Source organism: Cebidichthys violaceus, unplaced genomic scaffold (genome assembly GCF_023349555.1).
Source record: "Cebidichthys violaceus isolate CVI_PGR_0920_01 unplaced genomic scaffold, fCebVio1.0.p SCAF_1, whole genome shotgun sequence".
NCBI classification, from domain to species: Eukaryota; Metazoa; Chordata; class Actinopteri; order Perciformes; family Stichaeidae; genus Cebidichthys; species Cebidichthys violaceus.
This window is the reverse complement of record NW_027176262.1, coordinates 23,864,239-23,887,540: the sequence shown is the minus strand read 5'-3', so window position 1 is coordinate 23,887,540 and position 23,302 is coordinate 23,864,239. Positions and strand designations below refer to the sequence as shown.

The window sequence follows — 23,302 nt, the reverse complement described above, 5'->3', positions numbered from 1 at the left end:
CTGTCTTTGTGCCCGGGCCCAAAATCCCCTTCTACCCCCGCGACCCTCCTCCTCCCCTTTGCACTAATCTCCTTCAGCCCATTGGATTGACTGGCCGGTGTTCCCACTCACTGCATCTAGACCCCCTCACCCTGCACCCCACGGGACACACATTACAGTCGGGCTTCATTTGCAGGCCCTCCTCCTCCTCCTCCTCCTCCTCCTCCGCCGTGCTTGGATGAAGCATGGATAGCAACCACAGCACAAGGTGCACTTTTGGCGGCGTACTTGTATTGCAAACATTAAAGACAAGCACGTGAGCATGATCCTAGAAATCCAGGACATTTGCTTTGGGGCTTATTCTTCAAAAGGGTTCTTCATTCATTGCTATAATGACACCAAATGAAATCAAGGCGGGTTACAGGCCTGGCCTCGTCTCTGTTCCATTTAAGGAGTCAAATGTCTTGATCACGTTGTGGCTAAAAGGGCCCTCTTTGTAGGTACCTCAAGATCCCCCCCCCCCCCCCCCCCCCCCCCCCCCCCACACACACACACACACACACACACACACACACACACACAACATGTAAGGCTCCTGTGGGGTTTGAGGGCGGCCATATAGAGTTTAGCCTTTGCTTTGTATTTCACATTTGGTGTTTCTATAGCAACAGTGAGAGGGACCCCCCTCTGCATGTTGAACACCATTAACATACCCCGCCATGGTTTAGTGATTAGTAGGGTGTCCCACACACACACATATACACACACACACACACACACACACACACACACACACACTGCTACAGAGGAGGCTGTGCTAAGCTGTAATCTAATGGGGTAAGTGAAAGCCAAAGGATTAGTATCAGGGTTTGAAATGTGTGTTTAATCATTTCAAACTTCTGTGAAACATGGAAATAAAAACACAAATATATCACTAGAGTTCTCGTTTGTTTTGTAAGATCAGGGGAATCTGTTTTCATTGCATTGATAAGCATATCTATCATGCGTGACCATCAGAACCATCAGTCTCAGGTCTTCTTGAAGATCCTCCTCATCAGTCTGAATAAAGCATTGTCTCTGACAACATTGGAGGCTCTCTCCCATAGGCCGTCCTGCTTCCACAGTCCCCGCCCCTTCCTCTCAGCCTTGACCTCTGCCCTGTGCAGCCGTTTGAGGAGACGCCAGTAGAGGCGAGAGTCAGACGGGACCCCGACCAGGGGCGCAGCGCGAGCCAGACCCAGCCTGAGGACCTCTTCGTTGATACAGTAGCTCCACATCGACCCCTGCTGGAGAGACAAGGAAATTACTTTACAGAACATAAAGTCCAGGTATACGTTTACTATACATGTATACACGTATACAAGTACTTTTTCAGGGTGCTCCACTGACCCCACTCCCTTCGTCTCACTTACTCACCCTGCTTTGAGACACCAGACAGTGTAGCATGTCGTCTTCTCGGCTGAGAAGTTTTAGCCAGACGGTTTGGGCAGGAGCCAAGTTCTTCTGCAGCCATGCCCTGCCCTCTGGAGTCATCTCCACGCCGGCAAGATGCACCAGCATCGGGGACCTGCACCCACCTAACGAGGACACGAAAGAGCCATCGACCATGCGTGTTACAGTAAAGCATAGGACATGGCTGATCCGTAGTTATGCACACTGTAATACTGATTATCATTAGGGCTGGGTTTTATAGACCCGATATGATACCTGAGTTTTGGTATCAATAAAAAAATGATACCTTTGTTTTTTAACTTATTTTGAAAAGCATAAATACGTTAGATTAAGCTAAAGATTAGGCTTCATATCAGTAACTATCTAATTGATTGGCCGAGACTTAATATGAAAAACAGCACACGCAGGCCAACCACACCTATGAAGTAAATGTACGTTAACCCTGTTTGTGCACAGCCACAGTCCCAAGCGATGGGTCTAATCCGCTTTAAAAGGCGGGAGGTCAAGTGGGACGAAGGTAATATTTGAATTAACTCGACGAGAGCCAATCTGTTCACGTGAGTCCTTCACGCTGAAGATGCTGATGGAGCGCTCTGTACGACGCATCAGCTGCTTGACGTTATTGGTCAGTGAACACCATAATTTGATAACAGAGATAACAAGCTTACCCGTCACTCTCACTCATGAAGAGATGATGAAATGAAACAGTCTGACATTTGCAAAGATGTCACAATGACATTTTTGGGTATAACAAGACAAGAAGCTGCCCCTTCAGTAACTGATCATGCTGTTGAACTAATGAGGCAAGCTGTAATATTTGTGTGTGTGTGTGTGTGTGTGTGTGTGTGTGTGTGTGTGTGTGTGTGTGTGTGTGTGTGTGTGTGTGTGTGTTCACCTTCCTGATTTGCACTCAAAGGATGCTCTTACCTTTGTGTCTAGAAAGAAACGGAGAGACGACTGGCAGATAGATTGGGACATGCTCCACTTCAAGTCCTCTCTCTGTGATCGAATGAACTTTCCCACGGAGGCTGACGTTCCTCTCAATAAAGCGAGCGGGGATCTCAGACGCAGCTTGAAACGTGGTGACCTGAAGAGGTGGGAGGAGACAGCCGAGTGGCCACGTTAAATAACATACTACAAGTCTAATGTCGTTAGACGCAATGAGATTTGGAATTAAGGGAGAGAACAGAAGCCGATAGACTGCAAGAATCTATAGTTTCCACTTTACTGAGGAGCATTAGTGTCACATTTGAACGTGAAACAAAGGTTATTACTGTGCAACAGTACATGCTCATTAAATCCAAAAAAAGCTGAGTCTGTAATTTGAGGGTCCCTTTGCCCCAGTGTGTGCTTTAATCCTCTTACCAGTTTGATACTCCTTGCAATTACAATGACACCAGCAACTGCCAGTCCTGTGCTTATGTTCTGTGTGAGAGACAAAGGAGCAATGACGGGTTTACAGTTGACAGGATAACAGTTGAACATTGTAGGATAATGACAACGAAACAAGATCATCAAAAAACCCACTGGGAACAACTGGTGAAGGACAGGATCTGGTCAGTGTGGTGACACCATTTCATATGGAGGAATAGTTTGGGAGGAACTTGGAAGATCCCAAATGTTGTTTATATATATATATATATATATATATATATATATATATATATATATATATATATATATATATATATACACACACAGTCCAGATGTTTGATTTGTGTCATGTTGCCACCCACTGACAGATTAAACGTAGATGCACGTGGCTCACGTACATCCTGGCAATGAAGTGACTACATTGCACACTCATGTTCAGTCAAATCCAGGTCACACAAGAGAGACTCCTACCCGCACGAGTGTTAAATTATCATCTGCGAACTGAGATATTACAGACACGACGTTACGAGACGACGGATGTCCTTGATCTCTTTGTTGTCTGACAGTCAGTGCCTCGTCAGTTTCTGTTTCTCCAGAAGACTCCGGCATGTTGTTGACATTTGCGATGCATCCGCGACGCTCCGCCTACATGGGAGGGACGCACAAGAGGCGTTCGCTTGAGTACAATCTCCGCCCTGTGGTTTGGTTTGGATACGACAGGATGGCGTCAACGTGCGCCTGAATGCATATGTTATAAAAACAGAAATTGCAATCATTTTCACTTGGCACTGTAAATATTAATATAAGTAAGTTATTCTGCCAAAAGCTAATTTAAGCAAGCATAAATATATATATATATATATATATATATATATATATATATATATATATATATATATATATATACAAATAATAAATGTGTATGTACATAAATAATAAATGTATATATATATATATATATGTATAAACACACACATTAAATATATAAATACAAATAAAAATATAAATGTGTATATATATATATATATATATATATATATATATAAATGTATATAAATAATACATGTTTATGTGTGTATGTATACATATATATATATATATATATATATATATATATATATATATATATATATATATACACACACACATTAAATATGTATATATATATTATATATATATATATATATATAAGTAAGTAGTTCATGTCCATTGCAACTGAGATTCAAATGATCAATCTATTAGCCTGTAGCCTACCGGTGGAATCAGGTCCCCATCTTTGTCTGCACAACTTGACCTAGATAACTTCATACCTGCTGTAGCCTGTATTTCAATGCACAAAGCAAAAAGGCTCAGACAGAAAATATTATGTTCTTCTTATTGACGTGCATATTTATAATAATTCATATTTTGTGCAAAACCGCACATTTGTCCCCATTGATGGTGAACAAAAAAAGTCAGTTCTTTATAGCAGTCGCATGCAGCAGATGTTGCAAAGTGAGACATGTTTAGTAACAGACATCGCTGAGGAGTGACCACCGACTGTATGACAGATGCACCGGAGCTCTCATCTTGTAAACTGTGAAGTCATGGAGCTACTTGAAGACGGATGACGCCCCCATTACCACAAATTGGCCAATAGGAGTTGAGAGGCAGAGTTGTCCTCCTGGCCGCCATTAAAGAATTCAATCCATGAACTGAAATAATGGAAATCTGCAGGACCCATGGATCTGGCAGAGAAAAGTAGCCGATGAGTAGTCTCGCTAAATTGGCATTTCGTCTGTTTTAAGAGTAGTTTTACTATGACGGAGCACTGTGATGGTTTTAGCGAAAAGGAGGGCGGTGTAGCTAATTGTTTTATTTAGCTAGCAAGCTAGCGCTGGAGCTCTGGTATGTTAGCTTTTGTGCTAGCATGCTAGCAGAGATCAGGGGGAGGGGAGAGTTCCTTTGCTTTGAAATTGTTTCAGATCAGCTAGCTAGCATTAGCATTAGCACACCAGGGACTAAGCTTTCGGGGTGAAGTTTTTTTTAGTTTTCGAGCTCTTATTTTTATTGCGCATCTAACTTTTCTGGTGTTTGATTCAACGTTAGTCTTTTCGGGTGATGTTAACGTTGACTATTTGGCGTTAAGGTAACGTAGCTGCAAGCTTGCGGCTAACCAGATCAGACAATACATTTCAAATAGGATTGATGAGTCGAATAGCTAAAAGCTTTCAGTTGACGCTATCTGGCTGCCTGTCTAACGTTAGCTTAGCGCTACCGGGCTAGCGGTGGCTAGCGCCGGTTACAAGTTGTCTGGTTGACTAGCGGTAGCTAGCTGTAGCTAGCAAGTTGGTTAGCGCTTTAACGGGATAATTACGACAGAACAGCGCTCCGCCAGAGACTTCACTACATCAGCTATTGCCCCCGATGGTGATTGAGACAATGGACTTTAACGTTACAACCACGCAGTGAAAGGATGAGTTCGTGCTTTGTACCAAACGGGGCCAGTTTGGAGGACTGCCACTCCAATCTCTTCTGCCTGGTAAGACACACACTGCTCTCTGCGCTAGCTAGCGTTAGCTATGATACTGAGAGGCCAGAAAGCCATTTTGGCTAATCAGGCAACAAGCTTTGTAACGTCAGTTGCAGACTGGCGTGAAGGCATCGGGCCTGCAACTTGCAAATCGTGATATAACTAACTTTCATAATATAGAAAGCACACAATGCAAATTAACTATATTAAAGAGTTGACCGTGAAAATGGCACGATAGTGTGTTTACACTGCTTTGGTTACAGAAATACTCAACAAGCATTAATGTTAGTAACGTGATGGTTACAGGTCAAGCCAACAGGCGAATTATTGAGAACCTGTCAAAGACATCATGTTTTTGTATAATTGAAGTGACACTAATATTACATGATACACATAATGGAAGGTAAGCCAAATAGTTTTAAATTAGAAAAACGAATCTTATTTTAGACAGTGGTGTGTCAGTGGTAGTAATTAATAACTGCTGACTACATTTCTGCATGACAGTTATGTTTCAGTCATGATTGTGGTGTCACATGTACAAAGTATTGCAAAACTTTCCAAGATGACAGCAAGTCTGTTTTTAGCTTTTTTTTCATTCAAAGTGATTTTCTGTATGACAGCAGTCTTCAGCTTCTCATTAGTGTGTGTGTGTGTGTGTGTGTGTGTGTGTGTGTGTGTGTGTGTGTTTCCTCTCCTGTGTACACACACACACACACACACACAAGCTCTGAGTTATGCAGTCAACAACAGATGATTGGCTTAATGCTGTGCAGCTATGCTGTGTTCATTCTCACATTGTTTTTCTCTTTAGGCTGATTTGACTGGAATAAAATGGCGGCGTTTTGTGTGGCAAGGACCCACCTCTTCGCCAATCCTGTTCCCTGTGACCGAGGAGGACCCGATCTTGTGTAGTTTCAGCCGATGCCTGACGGCAGATGTGCTGAGTGTGTGGAGAAGGCACCACACCCCGGGTCGCAGAGAGCTCTGGCTCTTCTGGTGGGGGGACGACCCCAGTTTTGCCGAACTAATCCATAATGAGCTCTCTAGTAAGTGCATGCGACATCTCCATGTTCGTCAGAATTGGCTACACTAAGAATATATTTCATTCCCCTGTGTAAATAGCAACCATATTTTTGACATCTACCCTAAATGATCGTCACATTCACATACAATACAACCAGTTATTCCGGGGCTTTGGAATCGGTGCCTCGATGTTCAAAACAAAGATTCAAGTGTGTGGTAGTTGATGTTATTAAAAGCTGCAGGCAAAATCGGTCCGTTTGCGAAGAACTGCTGTTTATCTTTAAACATGTTTAGTGTTTGAAGACCGCGCCAACCATTCTAACCTGCAGCAAATATTTTGAACGCAGCTTTAATGATGCGTAGTCTGACGACGATAAGATGCGATAGCCTGATTTCTTTCTGTCGGGTCTTTTAAAGTTTAAAGCCTTGTGGAATCCACTGGCTCTCAGCCACGCAGGTGCAAGTTTGTGTGGTAGCATCATAGCAAGGTGTTGCGCATCAGAGTCACCTAACGCAGTCTTGATTTTAGGTCTAGCTTTGATGGTCTTCATATTTGTGAAGCAGTTCCCCTTAGTGAACAGGTAGTCTGCCTCCTGTCTTCAGGAGTGTCAGGTGTAACTTGAATACAGCACAGATTGGCCTTTACAGAGACAGAGAGAGCAGCAACACATATCCACCAATGTCAGATGAAATTCAATAACATTTGGAGGGTTTATTTTGTAGTTTGAACTTTGCATTTAATCATTGTGTGTGTGTGTTGTTGTTTTTTTTAATGAAATATCATTGAACAGAGCAGCATTCAAAAAAATCCATGGGTGTGCTTCATCTGTGGAACAGATTCAAATCTTTTTACAATAATGTTTCATTTTATATAATGAAAATGTTTTGTCTCCATTCACCTTAACATCTAAGGGGCTGACTTATCTTTTATTTTGGATGAGGTTATTGTATAACCAATCAGATTTTTTTTTGTCACTTCAGTTACTACTGTGGTGAGTTGTTTACCATTTAAACTATGTCCCCTACGGGTCAGAACCATTTGGCACACCCCAGGTTACCGTTGACACGAGGCGGCTCCTCAGGAAACAGAGAGGTCCGTTTTGTTAGCATCTGGTCTGATGTGTCTGCCTTGTTTCAGGTGAGGAGGACGGTGAGTGGGAGAGTGGCCTGTCCTACGAGTGTCGAACACTCCTGTTCAAAGCCATCCACAACTTGTTGGAGCGGTGTCTCATGAACCGCAGCTTTGTTCGCATCGGCAAGTGGTTCGTTAAGCCATACCAGAAGGAGGAGAAGACCATTAATAAAAGGTATGCGCCGCTTCCTACCCGCCAACAACAACAACACACTTTTATGACCTACCATAATTTGAGAAATTGGCAGCCGAGACTCGACTAATTATCAAGATGTCAAGACAAGTTCCAGCTGGGCTGCTTTCTGTTTGGATCTGTGGGAATAACCTGTTGTCGGTATTCAACATGGTTCTGCTTCACTCCGCTGTCTGCTGCTCTGCTTTTTCCTCTATTTAACAGAACCACTGTTCTCTCTCACTGATGGACTGTAATCCGAACTGATTCTACTTTTGGCATTGTTAAGCTCTTTTTAATGAGTCTCAACATTTCCTCACAACAAAACTCCGTCCAGTAAAAAGGAGATTGTTTCATGTTTCAATATAAACATGCTGCTGTTGACATTATTTTAAGCTGAACTAGTGACGACAAGGCCGTATCGATACCGATGCTCCTTTTTTCCACCCGCATCATAGCGGTCGAGCTTACGTGTTCCTCGAGCTAGTTTGTTTGTAACGCAGAAGAAGCTGCTCAATCACTGCAGATTGATGTGGCAGAAGAGCAGGATGCCTGCTGGTGTGGAAGGGCTGAACGTGAGTCAGTATTTGGTCTGAGAGGTCTGGTCAAGAAGCTTTGCTGCAGTACAGTCGTCTGTATAAAGAGGTGGATTGACATATTTGTTGGGTGTTTTTGAAGCATGCATGCAGTGTTTTCTGCTCGTTTAAGGCCGACGACTGTTTACTGCTGTGTGTGTGTGTGTGTGTGTGTGTGTGTGTGTGTGTGTGTGTGTGTGTGTGTGTGTGTGTGTGTGTGTGTGTGTGTGTGTGTGTGTGTGTGTGAAGCCTCGCCGGGCTCTTCATTGTTCTGGAAGTTGTGCTTTAAATGTCCCATAACAATTCCTGTTAAAATTCCCATTTGTGATTCAACTGTAGAAACGGTGCTTGTGACTGCATCGTTTCAGTGTTGTTGTTGTTATAAGCTGATTTATGGGAATGAGACAGAATTTCATACAAAAAGTAGCTTAAACGAATGTAACCATGACACTAGACATATCATAACTCGTATACAGTTTTATAATCTGAGGTCAGTTTATAACTCATATTAATTTAAAAAAAAAAAAAGCATTTAGAACAAGATTCGTGTCGCTTTAAGTCACCAGAATCCTGCACTTTTCAGAGAAACATTGCATTCCCAGAGTTTAAATCTTATGTGAAATTGTGATAGAGTATGACAGGATCATTGCGATGTTATAATTACACCATCAGCGTGACACATTGTCAAGCAGAAGTCATCCCGCCTGTTGCACACTTTCTCTTTCATTTTAGTCTCGTCCAAGGTAATAGCAGAACACTTCCAGAGTCGTGTTTCATGTTCACACCTCCACGTTTAGGTAGAACTGGTCTGTGCAGTAGAAATACAAGCTTGATGTGAACCAGCAGCAGCACATGAATACCTAGTGTGTCTCTGCACGGCTGTATTTCCTTTCCTCTTGCACACATGGGCGGTGACATCGTTTTAGCGCTCCCTTGCTCTTGAGTGTGTGTGTGGGGGGGGGGGGGGGGGGGGGGCTGGTGTATCCTGGAGTTTCCTGACGAGTTCCCTGACGAGCTCATTTGAGCCGGTACTTCTTTTTTTTTTTTTTGGCTCTGTTGATACAAGCTTGACTCGTGTTTGATGCACAGCCGCTCTTGGCTCCGTTCCCTCTGGCAGCTTTGTCAATGAGAGTTTTAGCGGCTGTATAAAAGAGTTGTTGGTATAGAACAGGAGGTGATTTCTTGCTCGCTGGTGTTCAGCTTGTTCTTCTACATAAAGATGTCTACAAGTGTGGCGTTGAGGCGGCGGCAGCAGCAGCAGTGCAGGACGGCCGACATAAAAGTCTGTCAGTCTCGCTGTCGCCGTCTCTCTCTGGCTGGTGAGCAGGGCAGTCTTTGGAAAATGCTGAGTGTGCACTGTGGTTTTACAGCAACCATGTCAACAAGTACTATTTTAGTGCGTTTAGCCGCCTGGCCCTCCAGAAGTAAGAAAATAACTATGAATATTATTATTATAACATTTCAGGACTATAAAAATCTCCCATGTTTATTTTTGACTCACATTTTTAGCCCGTGAGTTGCAAGAAAGTTTGATAAAGGTTCAGAGTGTGCAGCCCTCATGTTCTCTCACCTGAAAGTATGATTTGGGTTAAAGCCAGATATGCGAGGAATTGTACTTCTCACATTATCTCAACTCTTTTCAGTCCCTTTGTGTCATTCCTTCACAATAACTGATTGAGACTTCAAGGGGTGTAACGATGCACAGAAGTCTTGATTCGGTTCATACCCCGTGACAGGAGACACTGTTCAGTGAAAGTGTCAAAGAAGGACAAAATCCTCTCGCTCGAGGCTGAGATCATATTTTTCCCCACTGTACACAACTCTTCTCCCGTCGCTGCTTTAGCTGCTGGGAAGCTGCCGGTGGGGCTTCCAGCTCCACAGTTTTCATTTTTTGCTCAACATAGTGGGACTGACCCGCGTGCCAATCTGCTTCTTGGGCTAACCTCAGCTCAAGCTGCCAGCTTGGTTTCTGGGCAGACCTCGCTCTCGGTCATTAACGTGCATCAATCTATATACCGTGTGCGACTGCATGCACCGGACCGTGACGTCCGGACCATAAATGAATGGTTTACATTAGCTATTTGGTGCTGATTGCAAAGTGTTTTTTTTTTTTTTTTTTAATATGTTAATTGGTTATGCTTTGGGACAAATCTCTCTAAACTCTCTTTTTTTTTTTTGTTGTTGATCTTTGACCCTCCCTGCAGCGAGCACCTGTCTTGTGCGTTCACCTTCTTCGTACACGGCGACAGCAATGTGTGCACGAGTGTGGAGATCGCTCAACATCAGCCTCTTCAGCGGCTGAACGAGGAACACATCAGCCTCGCCCAGCAGAGCTCCAGCCCCTTGCAAGGTAGGACGACGCCAGCTGTGCACAATGTTAAAAAAAAAAAAATGTTTCATATGCCTTTTTTAAAATGCATTTTCCATTTGGTTTATTAGTTATCCAGCGTAAGCATTGTGATTGCTCTCTGCCCCTCTAGTCATCCTCAGCCCGTATGGCTTGAACGGGACCCTCACCGGTCAGGCGTTTAAGATGTCAGACCACCCTACTCAGAAGCTCATAGAAGAGTGGAGGCAGTTCTATCCCATCAGCCCCAATCCCAAGCAGGCCCAGGAAGACAAAATGGAGGAAACGGACTGGGAGGACGACTCCCTGGCAGCTGTGGAGGTCCTTGTCGGTAAGACGTCATAATGCTGGATGTCTGAGCGGTGCAGACGGGGTAGAGGGTCGGAAAGGTTTGAGAAACAGACTTTTGTAACGTCATGGGAGTCACTGCCAAAGGATTTAGTAGGTTAGTGTTACATTAACCTTTTTATGAAAGTGGGTGATCTGGAGATCAACGCAGAGCTGCAACTGAGCCCAAAGTGGTCTCATTGTTGCCTACTACAGGTATTCTCCTTCCGTATCCTGTTGTTTAAATGATCAGAACCTTGATTGAACTGAAGTGAAGATAATAAATTACCAAACCATCAAATTAACTACGGAAATGGTTGGTTACATTACTGCAAAATGGAACAAATGATGATGAAGTTTTTGAACTTTGTGTTTGTGTGGTTGCAGCCGGAGTAAGGATGGTTTACCCTTCCTGTCTGGTACTCCTCCCCCTGTCGGACCTCCCTGCTGTGGTCCCTCAGGGCTCCGTCAACACCTCAGGAAGCCTGTGCGGTGCTCAGCAGGGCCCGGCTGCTCACAGAGATCCTGCCATGTCCTCTGTCACTCTGACACCTCCAACGTCACCAGAGGAGGCTCAGACTGGTAAGACTGCCGCATAGCGACCAGAACTCAACGAACGCAGGTCTCAGCCTTTTTATTTCTGAGAGATTCTGCGTACTAAGTTTTATTTATTTTTTGTCTCCTCTTCCCTCATAGATTATCAGCCTTCCCAGAGGTGGCTCAAGTTGTCGTCTGCGTCGGATGGCTACAGCTCTAACAACACTCTTCATGGGGGTAAAATCCCTCGGAGGCTGGCCAGCCAGATGGTTGAGTCTGTGTGGCAGGAGTATAACATCAACCGTACAGGCAACAAGTATGTTTAGTGACATCTCTTCCTCCAAAAATGACCATTGCCAGTCAAAGTAGTCCCTCCATGCTGACTGATTATTTGCTAATCTGCCCCTTTTTTTTAATAGGAGGAAGTTTACTACCTTGACCAATGGGACCTGTGAGGAGGAGTCAGACAACACTGGACTTTGGGATTTTGTGGAGTGTACGCACAGGCCACATTGCAACTGCTCAAGGTATGTCGATGGCAATCACAAGTGACTCTAGATTTTGCTGTATGTTTACAAGAAAGAATCTTGAAAGCGTTGTTTGTTCTTTTCCACACAGACATAAGAGTCAGAAACAGCGGTCCAGCAGCACCTCAGGACACCCGCCTTCATCAGGCCAGCCTGCCCAGCCGGCCCCTAAGCACAAGCTGGGCGAGAAGCTGGAAAAGGGGGAGAAGCAGCAGAAGAGGCCGCAGACGCCTTTTCACCACCGCAACTCTGTGAGCGAGGAGCAGTCGCTGGAGCCGCAGACCCAGAGGCTGTGTCTAAGATCACAGGAGGAGGGCTCGTATCCCAGCCTGCACCACGTGGACACGGGGCCCTCCAAAGCCCCGACGCTGCACACGCACGGCCCCCCCGCGGACCTCGTCGGATCCCCGCCTCCCCCTCCACTCAGCCCGCATCCCTGCGATCACGTAGAAGGTGACATGACTCCGAGCGAGATGAAGAACTCATCCACGCCCATTCACCAACAGTTCTACCCGCCGTCAGTGGAGCCCTGTCTGCTGCCACAGAAGGGCACATCTGAGGAACCTCAGCTGGAGAACATGCCTATGCCTCCTCTGCCCTTCCCCCCAGCCTACAGTGAAACCTTAGAACCCACCGTCTTTGTGGGTTCCGCCATCAACCCCAATGAAGACTCCACCCACAACCCGTGGAAGTATTTCAACTTGCCCAGGAAGAAGGCATCCAACTTCCTGACTCCCCAGCTACCTGTGGATAAAATACGAGATGATTCAGGGCGAAGCGGAGGAATAGAAAGTGTCGTGTCGGTCACCGAGTAAGTGTAAAATGACTCGTCTTTAGCTGCATTAAAACAAAAGTAGCTGTTGGTGTATCTGTCTGAGCATTTCTGCACAATGTCTTTCCACTCAGGTTGATGTCGGGCTCCACGCAGACCCTGAAGGTGTCCCAGGAGCTGGTCAGGACCTACGCCCAGCGGAGAAACAGCCATCTTGCCTCGGCCACAGGAGACGGAGAACACGGCGAGGAGCCAGACCCTTACGCCTTTGAAGAGGGAGACGAGGAGTTCAGCTTCACTGACAAAAAGGACAAGTCTGGAGCCGAGAGAGAGGGCAGCAAGAAACACAAGGTGGGTTCCTGACTGGGGTTGAGATCCTAGTCTCAGGGGTGTAACGATGCACGTATTCGTAGTGAACCGTTCGGTACGAGGCTCACTGTTTGGTAACGCATCACGAACCGAACAATCGAAAAATTTTATAATACATTTTGGAAAATGCAGAAGCTTAAATTGTGGGAAGGATAATGTTCTCTCGGTGGAGCCACTGCGCTCAACACGGCCTCCACGGAAGAACAACATTCTACACGCTATGCAAAACTAGCTTAGCAGGAAAAATGTCCGAAGCACCCGCTGTTGCTCTGACAACAGCCGGCCGGACGTCACGGACTACACTAAGCTACCTGACTGTAACGACACATTACCTCACTACTGGACGGGAGATGAAGAGCCATGTTCTTCAGACACGCCCCCTTGAGAGTCTCCCCAGTGAGGATTTGGCTTTTTTTGTTGCTGTATTGAAACCGTGGCACCGCTGTGTTGAATCCAACCGAGAATTTTGTGAGCCGTTCCACCCCTACCTAGCATGGCACAGGAGCTCATGCTAAGATCTGCTCCGATCTCCCAATAAAGCACCGACCTGAACCTGAGATGTTCAGCATGTCTATGAAAAAAAGTTTGTTGAACCACAATATTTGCATTGACCAAAAAAAAAAATCAGCATCGAATGCCTGTCACAATCTGCTCTTGTTTACTTACTCCTGCCTCAGATATTTACTGAAATTCTAGTTTGGCCGGTTTCAGACTGTTTTTCTTCAGCTACAGCTCTTGTGAGGCCGGTAGTGTTACCACAATGCTCTTGATTGATTTCTTCTCTTTCTTTTTTTTTTGGATCCAGGTGGATGAAGATGCTGGAGCAGCAGACGGTGAGAACACCATCCCTTTGTTCGCCTGGCCCTCGAGGATCGACATTTAATCATAATTCATATTTGCGGTTTGGTGTCTTATTCGAGGTCTCCTCTCTGATTGTTTTGCGTTGCAGACGGTCAGGGCGCCGCAGGCAGTAAACCCTCAGCCTCCACCAGCCTCATCCACGAGAACGACCTGGCTGTGTCCTACAGCGACCTGGATAAGATCTTCAATTCGGATGAAGATGAGCTAGCGGTAAGAGCATCTATACGGCTAACGGAATTGTTTGTTGAACATCTTACTCTTCAGCCTTGAGAGCTGCTGCTGATGGGGGAGGGGGGGCTGTAAAGCCTGTTGAAACCTTGATATGGATGATGTAATGGTTTATGTTTTGTCACAGCCTGGATCCAAAAGAGCTGGTGCTGGAACCGACGACAAGTTTGGCTGTAAAGACAATAAAGCAGCCACGACGGACCCCCTGTCTTGCATAAGTAAGGGGACCGGGCGTCATTTAATCACTGCGCATTGGAGCCACTTATCATGTGTTTTTCAAGAGAAGTCATAATGTCTTCAATCTCTAGGCTCAGCAGACCTGCACCAGATGTTTCCCACTCCGCCTTCCCTGGAGCAACAGGGTTACTCACCCATGAACTCTGGGAGCAAGGATAGCCTGGAAGCAGGGACGGGCCTCACCCTTTTGGATGGCAGCCAGCTCAACAACCACTACAAGATGGAGGTGGAGGAGGGCTTCTGTAGCCCGAAGCCATCCGATATAAAGGTATGACACGCCACACGCCTGCTACGTATGAGGTTTAAAACGTTAAACATCAGTGTACCTCACCATTTAAACCTTTCTCTTTTACTTTTAGGACTTCTCCTTTGTATACAAGCCGGAGACTCAACAGTTGTTGATCGGCTGTTCCATGTACGCACCCCTGAAGATGCTACCCAGCCAGTGTCTGTTGCCTATCAAACTGCCAGAAGACTGTGTGTACACGCCCAGCTGGACCCTGGGCAAAATGGAACTAATACCCCCAGTGACGAATGTCAATCTCCTCACCAAAGACAGGTCAGTGTTCACAGTGGGGGAAGGGACCACTAACTAAATTAAGTGTGTCACCTTTTTAACGGATGCAGTCTATTACAGATGTTCATTAACATGTTTATTGTTTAAAAGCAACACATCACTTACTGTATATATTCCTTTAACGGCAACTAGGTCTGAACCTTGTGGACTCGTCCTATAATGGTAATAATATGAAATGCGTTTGAATCCCTGTTTCTCTCTCTGGAACAGTAACGTCCCCAGTGTGGAGCCGGACTACAGCCAGACCTACACCCCTCAGACCCACACGCCCTTCATGTCCAGCAGCGCCCCTCCAAGCAACAGCGGCACAGGCATCCTGCCCTCCCCGGCCACGCCACGGTTCTCGGTGCCCACGCCTCGCACACCGCGCACTCCACGGACGCCCCGCGGCCCGTCGAGCGTCCAGGGTTCACTCAAGTATGACAACTCTGACCTTTACTCCCCCGCCTCTACTGCCTCCACTTGCCGACCGCTCAGCTCCGTTGAGCCGGCCACGGTACCTTCTATCCCCGAGGCTCACAGTCTCTACGTCACCCTCATCCTCTCCGAGTCGGTGATGAACCTCTTCAAGGACTGCAACTTTGACAGTTGCTGCGTCTGCGTCTGCAACATGAACATCAGGGGAGCGGATGTGGGCGTGTACCTCAAGGACAATGGCGAGGCCCAGTACTCCTGCACTTGTGGCTTCAGCGCCGTCACCAATCGACGTTTCGGTCAAACGGCCGGGCTGTTTCTGGAGGACGAGCTGGACGTCGTGGTGCGAGGCTCGGACGCCAGTCGGGACACCGAGCGGTGTTTCGAAGAGCTGCGATCTTCCACGGCGCACAAGGCCGGAAGCCTGACGGAAAAACCTCCGGATGAGCTCATTCTGCTGCTGCAGGACCAGTGCACCAACCCTTTTGCCCCGATGGCCGGCGTGGAGTACCCCAAGCAAGGCTCGGTCCCCAGCTCATTCCTGAGGGTGGAAGAGAGAGACTGTTATAACGACTGCTACATGGCCCTGGAGCACGGCAGGCAATTCATGGACAATATGTCAGGAGGCAAAGTAGATGAAACACTAGTGAAAAGCACCTGTCTTCATCAGTGGCCAAAATGCAAATGTATGTATTTTTGTATCACCATTTCTTTGTACCGCAAGCTTATTTTCTTGCTTTTTCTTTCATTACTAACTTCAAACCCGGTAAGTTAAAACATGTTTCTCTTTTGTTTTTCCCTTCTTTTTTTTTCTTTTTTTTGTAGCAGCAGACATGAGCAAGCTATTCTCTCAGGACGTCCTGCGGTTGCTGTTGTCCCTCCAGCCTGTGCTGCAGGACACCATTCAGAAGAAAAGGAGTGTGCGCTCTTGGGGCGTTCAGGGACCGCTCACTTGGCAACAGTTCCACAAGATGGCTGGAAGGGGATCATATGGTACGGGGAGAGTGTATCTAATCAGGCTTATCTGTTTTGGAATATAGTGGTTTTTGAAATTAAAGATGAACATCTTGTCTCTTCTCTGCAGGTACAGACGAGTCTCCTGAGCCTCTTCCCATCCCCACTTTTCTGGTCGGTTACGAGTACGATTTTGTGGTGCTGTCTCCGTTTGGGTTGCCCTATTGGGAGAAGCTTCTTCTGGATCCTTTTGGTTCCCAGAGAGACGTTGGATATGTTGTCGTCTGCCCGGAAAATGAGGCTCTGCTCCGCGGAGCAAAGACCTTCTTCAAAGATCTGAGTGCAATGTATGAGGTACGCACCTGGCAGGAAACAAAATCCTCTTGTACCGACATGCCCCGAGAACACGGTACGTGCTCTCATGAAGTGACTCACGCGGTTTCATTCCTATTATCTCACCTTCTTGTACTCAGGCATGTCAGCTTGGGCAACACAGGCCCATCTGCAAGAGTCACCCAGAGGGCGTTTTGCAGGTCGGCTCCACAGAAGGCAGGAGCATGACGGAGCAGCCCCTTAGCGACTGGTTCCTCAAGATGGCCGCCAAAGACGGAAACAATGAAGCCTTTAATAAGCTCAAACTATTTGCTCAAGTGTGCCGCTATGATCTAGGTAACATCTTGACTCGTGAATCTTAAAATCCCATTTTTTGAACGGTCACATAGGTTGTGTTTAACTCATTTTCTTTTGTTTACCTTCTGTCAGCTCCGTACCTGTCAGAGCAGTCTTTGGATAGCTCCCTATTGTCCCAGCGCAGCCCCGCTGTGGCCTCTTCCTCCTCCCAGACCTCCAGCTCTTCCAGCACCTCCTCAGGACCCCAGAGCACCAACACTACCAGCTCCAGCACCAGCTCTGCCCAGCCTGCCCAGATCAACAGCACCCCTCCCTCTTCCACCTCAGGCTCCCAGACCGTCGGGGGAATGGCTTCGGCCAAGTCGAGCTCTTACTCGCCGTTCGGGACGGCGGGCTTGCAGGGCGGCGCGTCTCAGAATGGACCCCAGTCAAACCCACAGGGTGCCGGGGGGCTGGCAGAGAACGGACCCTCTGCCAACCAGCCTCAAGCGCCTACCGAGGCGCCGGAGAGGTAGGTTACCACTACGAGAGTCAGTGAGGCGTCCAGATGGAGAGATTACAGCATTTTTATTTGTTTTATACTTAATACGACTACTAACAAAGCCCTTCCTCTGTACACTATGAGAACAGATTAGATCTCAATAAATGAACGCTCCATTCTGTTGTAGTTTAGTCAAAATACTGTGAAAGTCCCTGTAGTCTACAGCTGTTTGACAGAGAGATAAATGTCATGCATGAATGTCACCCGGTGTCACATATGCAAATACAGGACACAACTTATCGACAGCCTGGGACTCAGCTGAGTTGTGGTGGTGCTGTTACACGACGAGTGGACGAAGGATGCAAATGATGATCTTTTTCAAAACCACAAAAAGTTTTGAACATCTGGATTTATGACACTGTAAACATCTGGCTTTCCCTAGATGCTCTTATTCTTTGGTTCCCATAAACAACTCTTTATTAAATAAATAAGCGTTATCCTGTTTAACCATGTTGTTTCATTTGGCTTTGGCTGCTCCAATATTTCTTAGCTGACGATGTCTACTCAACAGTTACTGCACAGTACTTTTGTACTGAATACTACATCCTGTTGAGGAGTATTTAGACCTCTATGTTCACGTTGTACTGTGTGATCAAACACGTGTGACATTGGAAGACCACTGTGACATAGAATCTAGTGTAATTTAGGTCCTTTTGACATACAAAGAATCTATTTCATCGTTCAGTTAATCACATTTAGTGGTTGTTTCTTTTCGGACTGATTTCTAAATCATGATGTGCCTCTTTTTTTTTTTTTTTTTTTTTTTAAATCAACAGCACAATGGAGAGAGACAAAGTGGGGAAGCCGACGGACGGAGAGTCCCACGCCGTGTCTTACCCGCCCGCCATCGTGGTGTACATCGTGGACCCCTTCAGCTACGAGGACGCCGACCGAGAGGTCCACTCCAGCGCCTACACGCTGGGCCTGCTGCGCTGCTACATGGAGATGCTCCAGTTCCTGCCGTCTCGCATCAGAAACGCCGTCTCAGTGCAGGTACAGCCCAGCAACACAGTCTTACGTTAGTATTGCTGGAGAGACGCGTTGAGATCACACGCTTTGAGTCTCTCGCAGCAGTCTGCTGATGAGCTGATGAGCTGTGGTTGAGGGCCAGTTGAGTCACAATAGAGCAGGTTCTACCAGCAGACACGGGGGGGAGGAGGAGGAGGAGGAGGAGGAGGAGGAGGGGCCTCATTAGCAGACACTAATTAAGGCGCTAACTGCAACGCCTGTGATAAAGTGAAACGAGATTGCGTCAACGTGCCAGAGGGGATTCTGAAACACGAGAGGTGTGAATGTGCTAATAGCTTCAGTGTTGTTCTTTAGAGTAGAGCTGGTTTAATAATAATATTAGCTGAAGAAGCTGAAAATGGTACATATTCAAAAGTCGGTTGCTCTAAGTGAAGGACGACCTGTGTGTTCACGCCCCTGTTTAAACTGTTAAACCGTCGCTCATGTCTCGTCAGATTGTTCCCTGCCAGTATCTGCTGCAGCCGGTGCGCAGCGGTGAGCGCCATCTCTACGGCCAGCACCTCAAGTCGCTGGCCTTCTCCGTGTTCACGCAGTGTCGCCGGCCGCTGCCCAACTCCACCAACTTCAAGGCGCTGACCGGTTTCGGTCCCGGTCTCGCCATCGATATGGCCCTCAGGAACCCAGAGGTAAGTGCCGCTCCGGCCTCGTGTCTGAAACTGGCTCGGCTTCCGGTAAAGAAAAGCCAGAACGGAGTCCGGCATTGCAACACGGCGTCCTCTGTCGGTTCTTCTGTTTTTTTTAACGAACACGTTTCCCTTCTGCGCAGAGACCCGAGTGTCTGCGTCTGTACACGCCGCCCTTCATTTTGGCTCCTGTGAAAGACAAGCAGACCGAGCTCGGGGAGACGTTTGGCGAGGCCTCCCAGAAGTACAACGTCCTGTTTGTTGGCTACTGTCTGTCACATGACCAGCGCTGGTTGCTGGCCTCCTGCACTGACCAACATGGAGAGCTGCTGGAGACCTGCATCATTAGTATTGACGTACCCAATAGGTATGTCCCGCTCGTTTAGCTATTGATAGAACTGTGTCTGTGTCGATTAAATATTAAATATGTGACGTCTGACACAGGGCTCGCAGGAAAAAGGGCTCAGCCAGGCGGGTGGGTTTGCAGAAGCTGTGGGAGTGGTGCCTTGGCCTGGTGCAGGTGACGTCGCTGCCGTGGAGGGTGGTGATTGGCCGGCTTGGTAGGATGGGCCACGGCGAGCTGAGAGGTACGAACACATCAGCAGTGTTTGTAGAACATGCGGTTTCTTCTCTCACTCACACACACACACACACACACACACACACACACACACACACACACACACACACACACACACGTATGCACACTAATGAGCTCTTCTCTGGTCCCCCGGTCCAGACTGGAGTATTCTGCTGAGCAGGAGGAACTTGCAGTCGCTCAGTAAGCGTCTGAAGGAGACGTGTAGGTTGTGCGGCATCTCTGCAGCGGACACTCCCAGCATCCTTAGCGCCTGTCTGGTTGCCATGGAGCCCCAGGGTTCCTTTGTCATCATGCCAGGTAAAAGAGAAACGGCAACATGTTTGTTAAGACTTTGTAACAGAGAGCCCAGTACAGTTTGTACGTTCTCGATTCCTTTCCTCGACCCCTCGCCTCGCGTCTTCGTCCTGCCCGCGAAGGATGCGAGGAGAGGAGTCGAGGCAGCAGGCGTTTAACAAATCATTGATCATCTTAAATTAATACAGTTTATGAAAACAAAAGCAGCTGTTACATTTGTAGAGTCCAGCTGTGGTTTGAGATAATTACCACTGTGTGTCACGCCTCTTATTGGTTAACGTGTGCCGAAAACACTTCCGCAAAGGACACGCCGGTGTTTCCTCGCTCATAGCTCCTCCGGCAAGCCTCCTCGATCGAGGAAACGAGAGAGACCCAATGTTCGTCGAAATCTGATGGTCCGTCTTTTGTCTCCGCAGATTCTGTCTCGACGGGTTCGGTGTTTGGTCGCAGCACCACTCTCAACATGCAGACGTCGCAGCTGAGCACTCCTCAGGACACATCCTGCACACACATTCTGGTGTTCCCCACCTCAGCCATGGTGCAGGTCAACACCAACACGTCGGAGCCCATCGACATCAACTTCAATCCTATAAATCCCGGTACGATCTGCAGCTCGCGAGTCCTCAAAGGAGCGCGTCGCTTTTGTGTGTGCTCTTCATCATGAATGCTGCTGAAGGTGACCAACCCTGAGCTCTCTGCCTGGTTTTCTCTTCTGCAGATGGATCTGATGGAATGGGCATCTTTGACCTGTTTGACAACGACATGGTGGATCCAGACCTCATAAACATTTTGCCCAACTCCCCCACAACGTCGCCTGTTCACTCGCCCGGCTCCCACTTCCACCAGGGGGGGGAAGGAGGAAAGGTCGGTCACCTTTGTTATTACTCGACGACGGAACAAAAGCCGATATTAAACGTCTGTTACAGATCATAAAGTTCATTGACCTGCACGCTTGTACAAGAGCGTTTTATTTTCACAGTGCAGCTCGTTCACTGTTTCCACGTCGTGTTTCAGGGACAGAGTGCCGATCGTATGGAGTCCCACGAGGAGGCTCTGAACATCCTGCAGCAGCCGATGGCTCTGGGCTACTTTGTCTCAACGGCCAAGGCCGGACCGCTGCCTGACTGGTTCTGGTCGGCCTGCCCTCAAGCCCAGAACCAGTGCCCTCTCTTCCTCAAGGTACGCTGGTCACATTCATGTAGGGCTACAACTAATGCTTATTTTTCATTTTTCACAAGCAGCAGCCAGAGAATTGTTGGTGTTTTTGCTTGACTGGTGTCTGTTTAATACCGTTTACCTCAGGTCTGTATCTCTGAGAAGCACAAATGACTTGATTTGGGTCTCGATCTTTCTTTTTCCCCCAGGCCTCTCTGCACCTGCACGTGTCTTCTGTCCAATCAGACGAGCTCTTGCACAGTAAACACTCCCACCCCCTGGACTCCAACCACACCTCTGACGTGCTCAGGTAAAGCGCTCGGATAAGAAGAGTCCGTTTACAAAGAGAATGGTGCAAGATGTGTGTGATCTAAAGTTCTGTTTCTGCGTTCCACATTATAGATTTGTTCTAGAGCAATACAACGCCCTCTCCTGGCTGACATGCGACCCTGCAACCCAGGACCGACGCTCTTGTCTGCCTGTTCACTTCGTGGTGCTCACCCAGATGTACAACTTCATCCAGAACATGCTCTGAACTCTGAATGGGATCAAACCGCTGAGATGCGATTGGACGGCTGGCTCGGTCGAATCTTGGATCGCCTGCTGTGAAGGATCCCCGATTCCATCAGGGCACAAATGTGGAGGAAGCGTTAAAGTGCTCCCTTCACATTTACATACTCCCACAACACTGACTGACTACAAGTTTCCAATCAATCTATCAATCAGATGCCAAGAATCCATTTTAGCATTTTGGAAGATCAAGGGACATTTCATAAAAGGAGAATAAATTGTCTTTTTATTGACTGTAGATTGCAATCTATGAAATTTTATCTTAATGAAATGCCTGCATATATTATTTATTGTAAGTTTTTAAATGTGGAATTTTTAATGCTTAATATCTTTTATATATTACAAATCCTAGAGGGTGTGTACATCTCACTGTAAAGGAATCGGTTTCAAAAAAAGTGTGATTGTCTCAATTACAACACGGACAAACCCGTTCAAGTGAATTTTGCTGTAGATTGCTTTTAGAATATTATTTTTTCAAAGGGTACAGACCTTTTTATTGCCATGCTGTAAAGATGAAGTAAAAAGCTGGCCTGGGCATTTGTGTCCCACCCGATGAGTGGACGAGACTTACCTCTCTCTCTGCTTCGGCTCCAGAGTCTCTCGCACAGTAACTCAATGAGCTCTGAAGAGGAATTAAAAGGTACATTGTCAGATTATATATTTTATATAACAGATTTAGGTAATTGTGTGTGTATATGTGTACATATAATTGTGTGCCGCTACTGATGGTGCAGCTTCTGTTTTAGGAATAAAGTGCGTCTACATTATGCTCTTTGTTCTTGTTGATTCGTTTTTTGACACGTTTGAACAGCTTTGGGTACTTCATCACCAAAAATACTACAACACTCCCAACAATTTACTAGTGGACATCAATAAATATAGATATTTTAATCTGGTCAAAATCAAAGGAAAGAACGAGATGTACCGAGTCATAAGACAGTTTAATATCTGAATACTTCATGTAATGGATGGAGTCTTCCATGAATCATCTTCAGAGTGGTGGAGGGCTGGAGCCGACCCCAGCTGACGTACCACAGGGCTGATGTAGAGACAGACGCTCACAGTCACACCTCAGGGCCATTTAGAGTAGTTAGTTAACCTGAGACGCATGTCGTTGGACTGTGGGAGGAAGCCGGAGAGCTGACACGGGGAGAACATGCACACTCCATGGAGAAGGACCGTCCAGCCCGGGAACTGGAACCAGGCCCCTCTCGCTGTGAGGTGACGGTGCCGGCAACCGTACCACCATGCACCCATGGAAGACGATGTTAAAGAAAATATTAAGTCACAGGATGGTATTTCTCATAAAGTCTTGGAGTATGTTGTGAAATGTGATGAAAAAAATATGTTGAAAAAAGTCCGAAGAAATCATAGTATAGTTTGTCATTAAGTTTAGTAGCATAGTAGGAGTTAAAAGATGGTCATGTCATGAGTACAAAAAAGTCAAAGCGCAATGTGTCATAAAAAAAATGTCACGAAAAATAAATGTA

At 46.6% G+C, this 23,302-nt stretch overlaps 2 protein-coding genes across 3 annotated transcripts; one reads left to right on the top strand and one right to left on the bottom strand.

The window, feature by feature from the left end:
* Positions 1-841: 841 nt before the first annotated feature.
* On the bottom strand, positions 842-3,434 carry c18h3orf33 (c18h3orf33 homolog (H. sapiens)). Of its 2 annotated transcripts, none has more exons than XM_068729272.1 (5): positions 3,277-3,434; positions 2,797-2,856; positions 2,359-2,518; positions 1,396-1,556; positions 842-1,265 (listed from the first exon to the last, which is right to left on the bottom strand). In XM_068729272.1, exons 1-5 carry the CDS (start codon positions 3,412-3,414, stop codon positions 1,008-1,010), a joined length of 777 nt encoding a protein of 258 aa, XP_068585373.1. In that variant the 5' UTR covers positions 3,415-3,434; the 3' UTR covers positions 842-1,007. The 2 variants fall into 2 exon arrangements, with proteins under 2 accessions (XP_068585373.1, XP_068585457.1); XM_068729356.1 differs by having other exon boundaries at positions 842-1,262.
* Positions 3,435-4,482: 1,048 nt separating this feature from the next.
* On the top strand, positions 4,483-22,579 carry LOC137876630 (mediator of RNA polymerase II transcription subunit 13-like). Its single transcript, XM_068716381.1, has 30 exons — positions 4,483-5,326; positions 6,129-6,363; positions 7,479-7,647; positions 10,424-10,569; positions 10,700-10,897; positions 11,281-11,475; positions 11,590-11,746; positions 11,850-11,957; positions 12,049-12,768; positions 12,864-13,080; positions 13,904-13,931; positions 14,048-14,169; positions 14,315-14,405; positions 14,496-14,692; positions 14,784-14,983; positions 15,212-16,101; positions 16,241-16,408; positions 16,500-16,723; positions 16,843-17,038; positions 17,132-17,510; positions 18,317-18,533; positions 19,004-19,195; positions 19,336-19,559; positions 19,637-19,779; positions 19,932-20,090; positions 20,504-20,686; positions 20,806-20,951; positions 21,102-21,266; positions 21,452-21,552; positions 21,645-22,579. The coding sequence occupies exons 1-30, from the start codon at positions 5,261-5,263 to the stop codon at positions 21,775-21,777; spliced, it is 6,369 nt and encodes a 2,122-aa protein (XP_068572482.1). The 5' UTR covers positions 4,483-5,260; the 3' UTR covers positions 21,778-22,579.
* Positions 22,580-23,302: the final 723 nt, after the last annotated feature.

What these genes read in the sequence shown, in the direction of transcription:
- c18h3orf33 (XM_068729272.1), bottom strand. Translation starts at nt 3,414, where the DNA reads ATGCCGGAGTCTTCTGGAGAAACAGAAACTGACGAGGCACTGACTGTC. An exon ending in ATAATTTAACACTCGTGCGG is followed by an intron (nt 2,857 to 3,276) that starts GTAGGAGTCTCT and finishes TCTCTCACACAG; the next exon opens with AACATAAGCACAGGACTGGC. An exon ending in GTCTGGTGTCTCAAAGCAGG is followed by an intron (nt 1,266 to 1,395) that starts GTGAGTAAGTGA and finishes TTGTCTCTCCAG; the next exon opens with CAGGGGTCGATGTGGAGCTA.
- LOC137876630 (XM_068716381.1), top strand. Translation starts at nt 5,261, where the DNA reads ATGAGTTCGTGCTTTGTACCAAACGGGGCCAGTTTGGAGGACTGCCAC. An exon ending in GAGCTCCAGCCCCTTGCAAG is followed by an intron (nt 10,570 to 10,699) that starts GTAGGACGACGC and finishes CTGCCCCTCTAG; the next exon opens with TCATCCTCAGCCCGTATGGC. An exon ending in AGATGCTGGAGCAGCAGACG is followed by an intron (nt 13,932 to 14,047) that starts GTGAGAACACCA and finishes TTTGCGTTGCAG; the next exon opens with ACGGTCAGGGCGCCGCAGGC.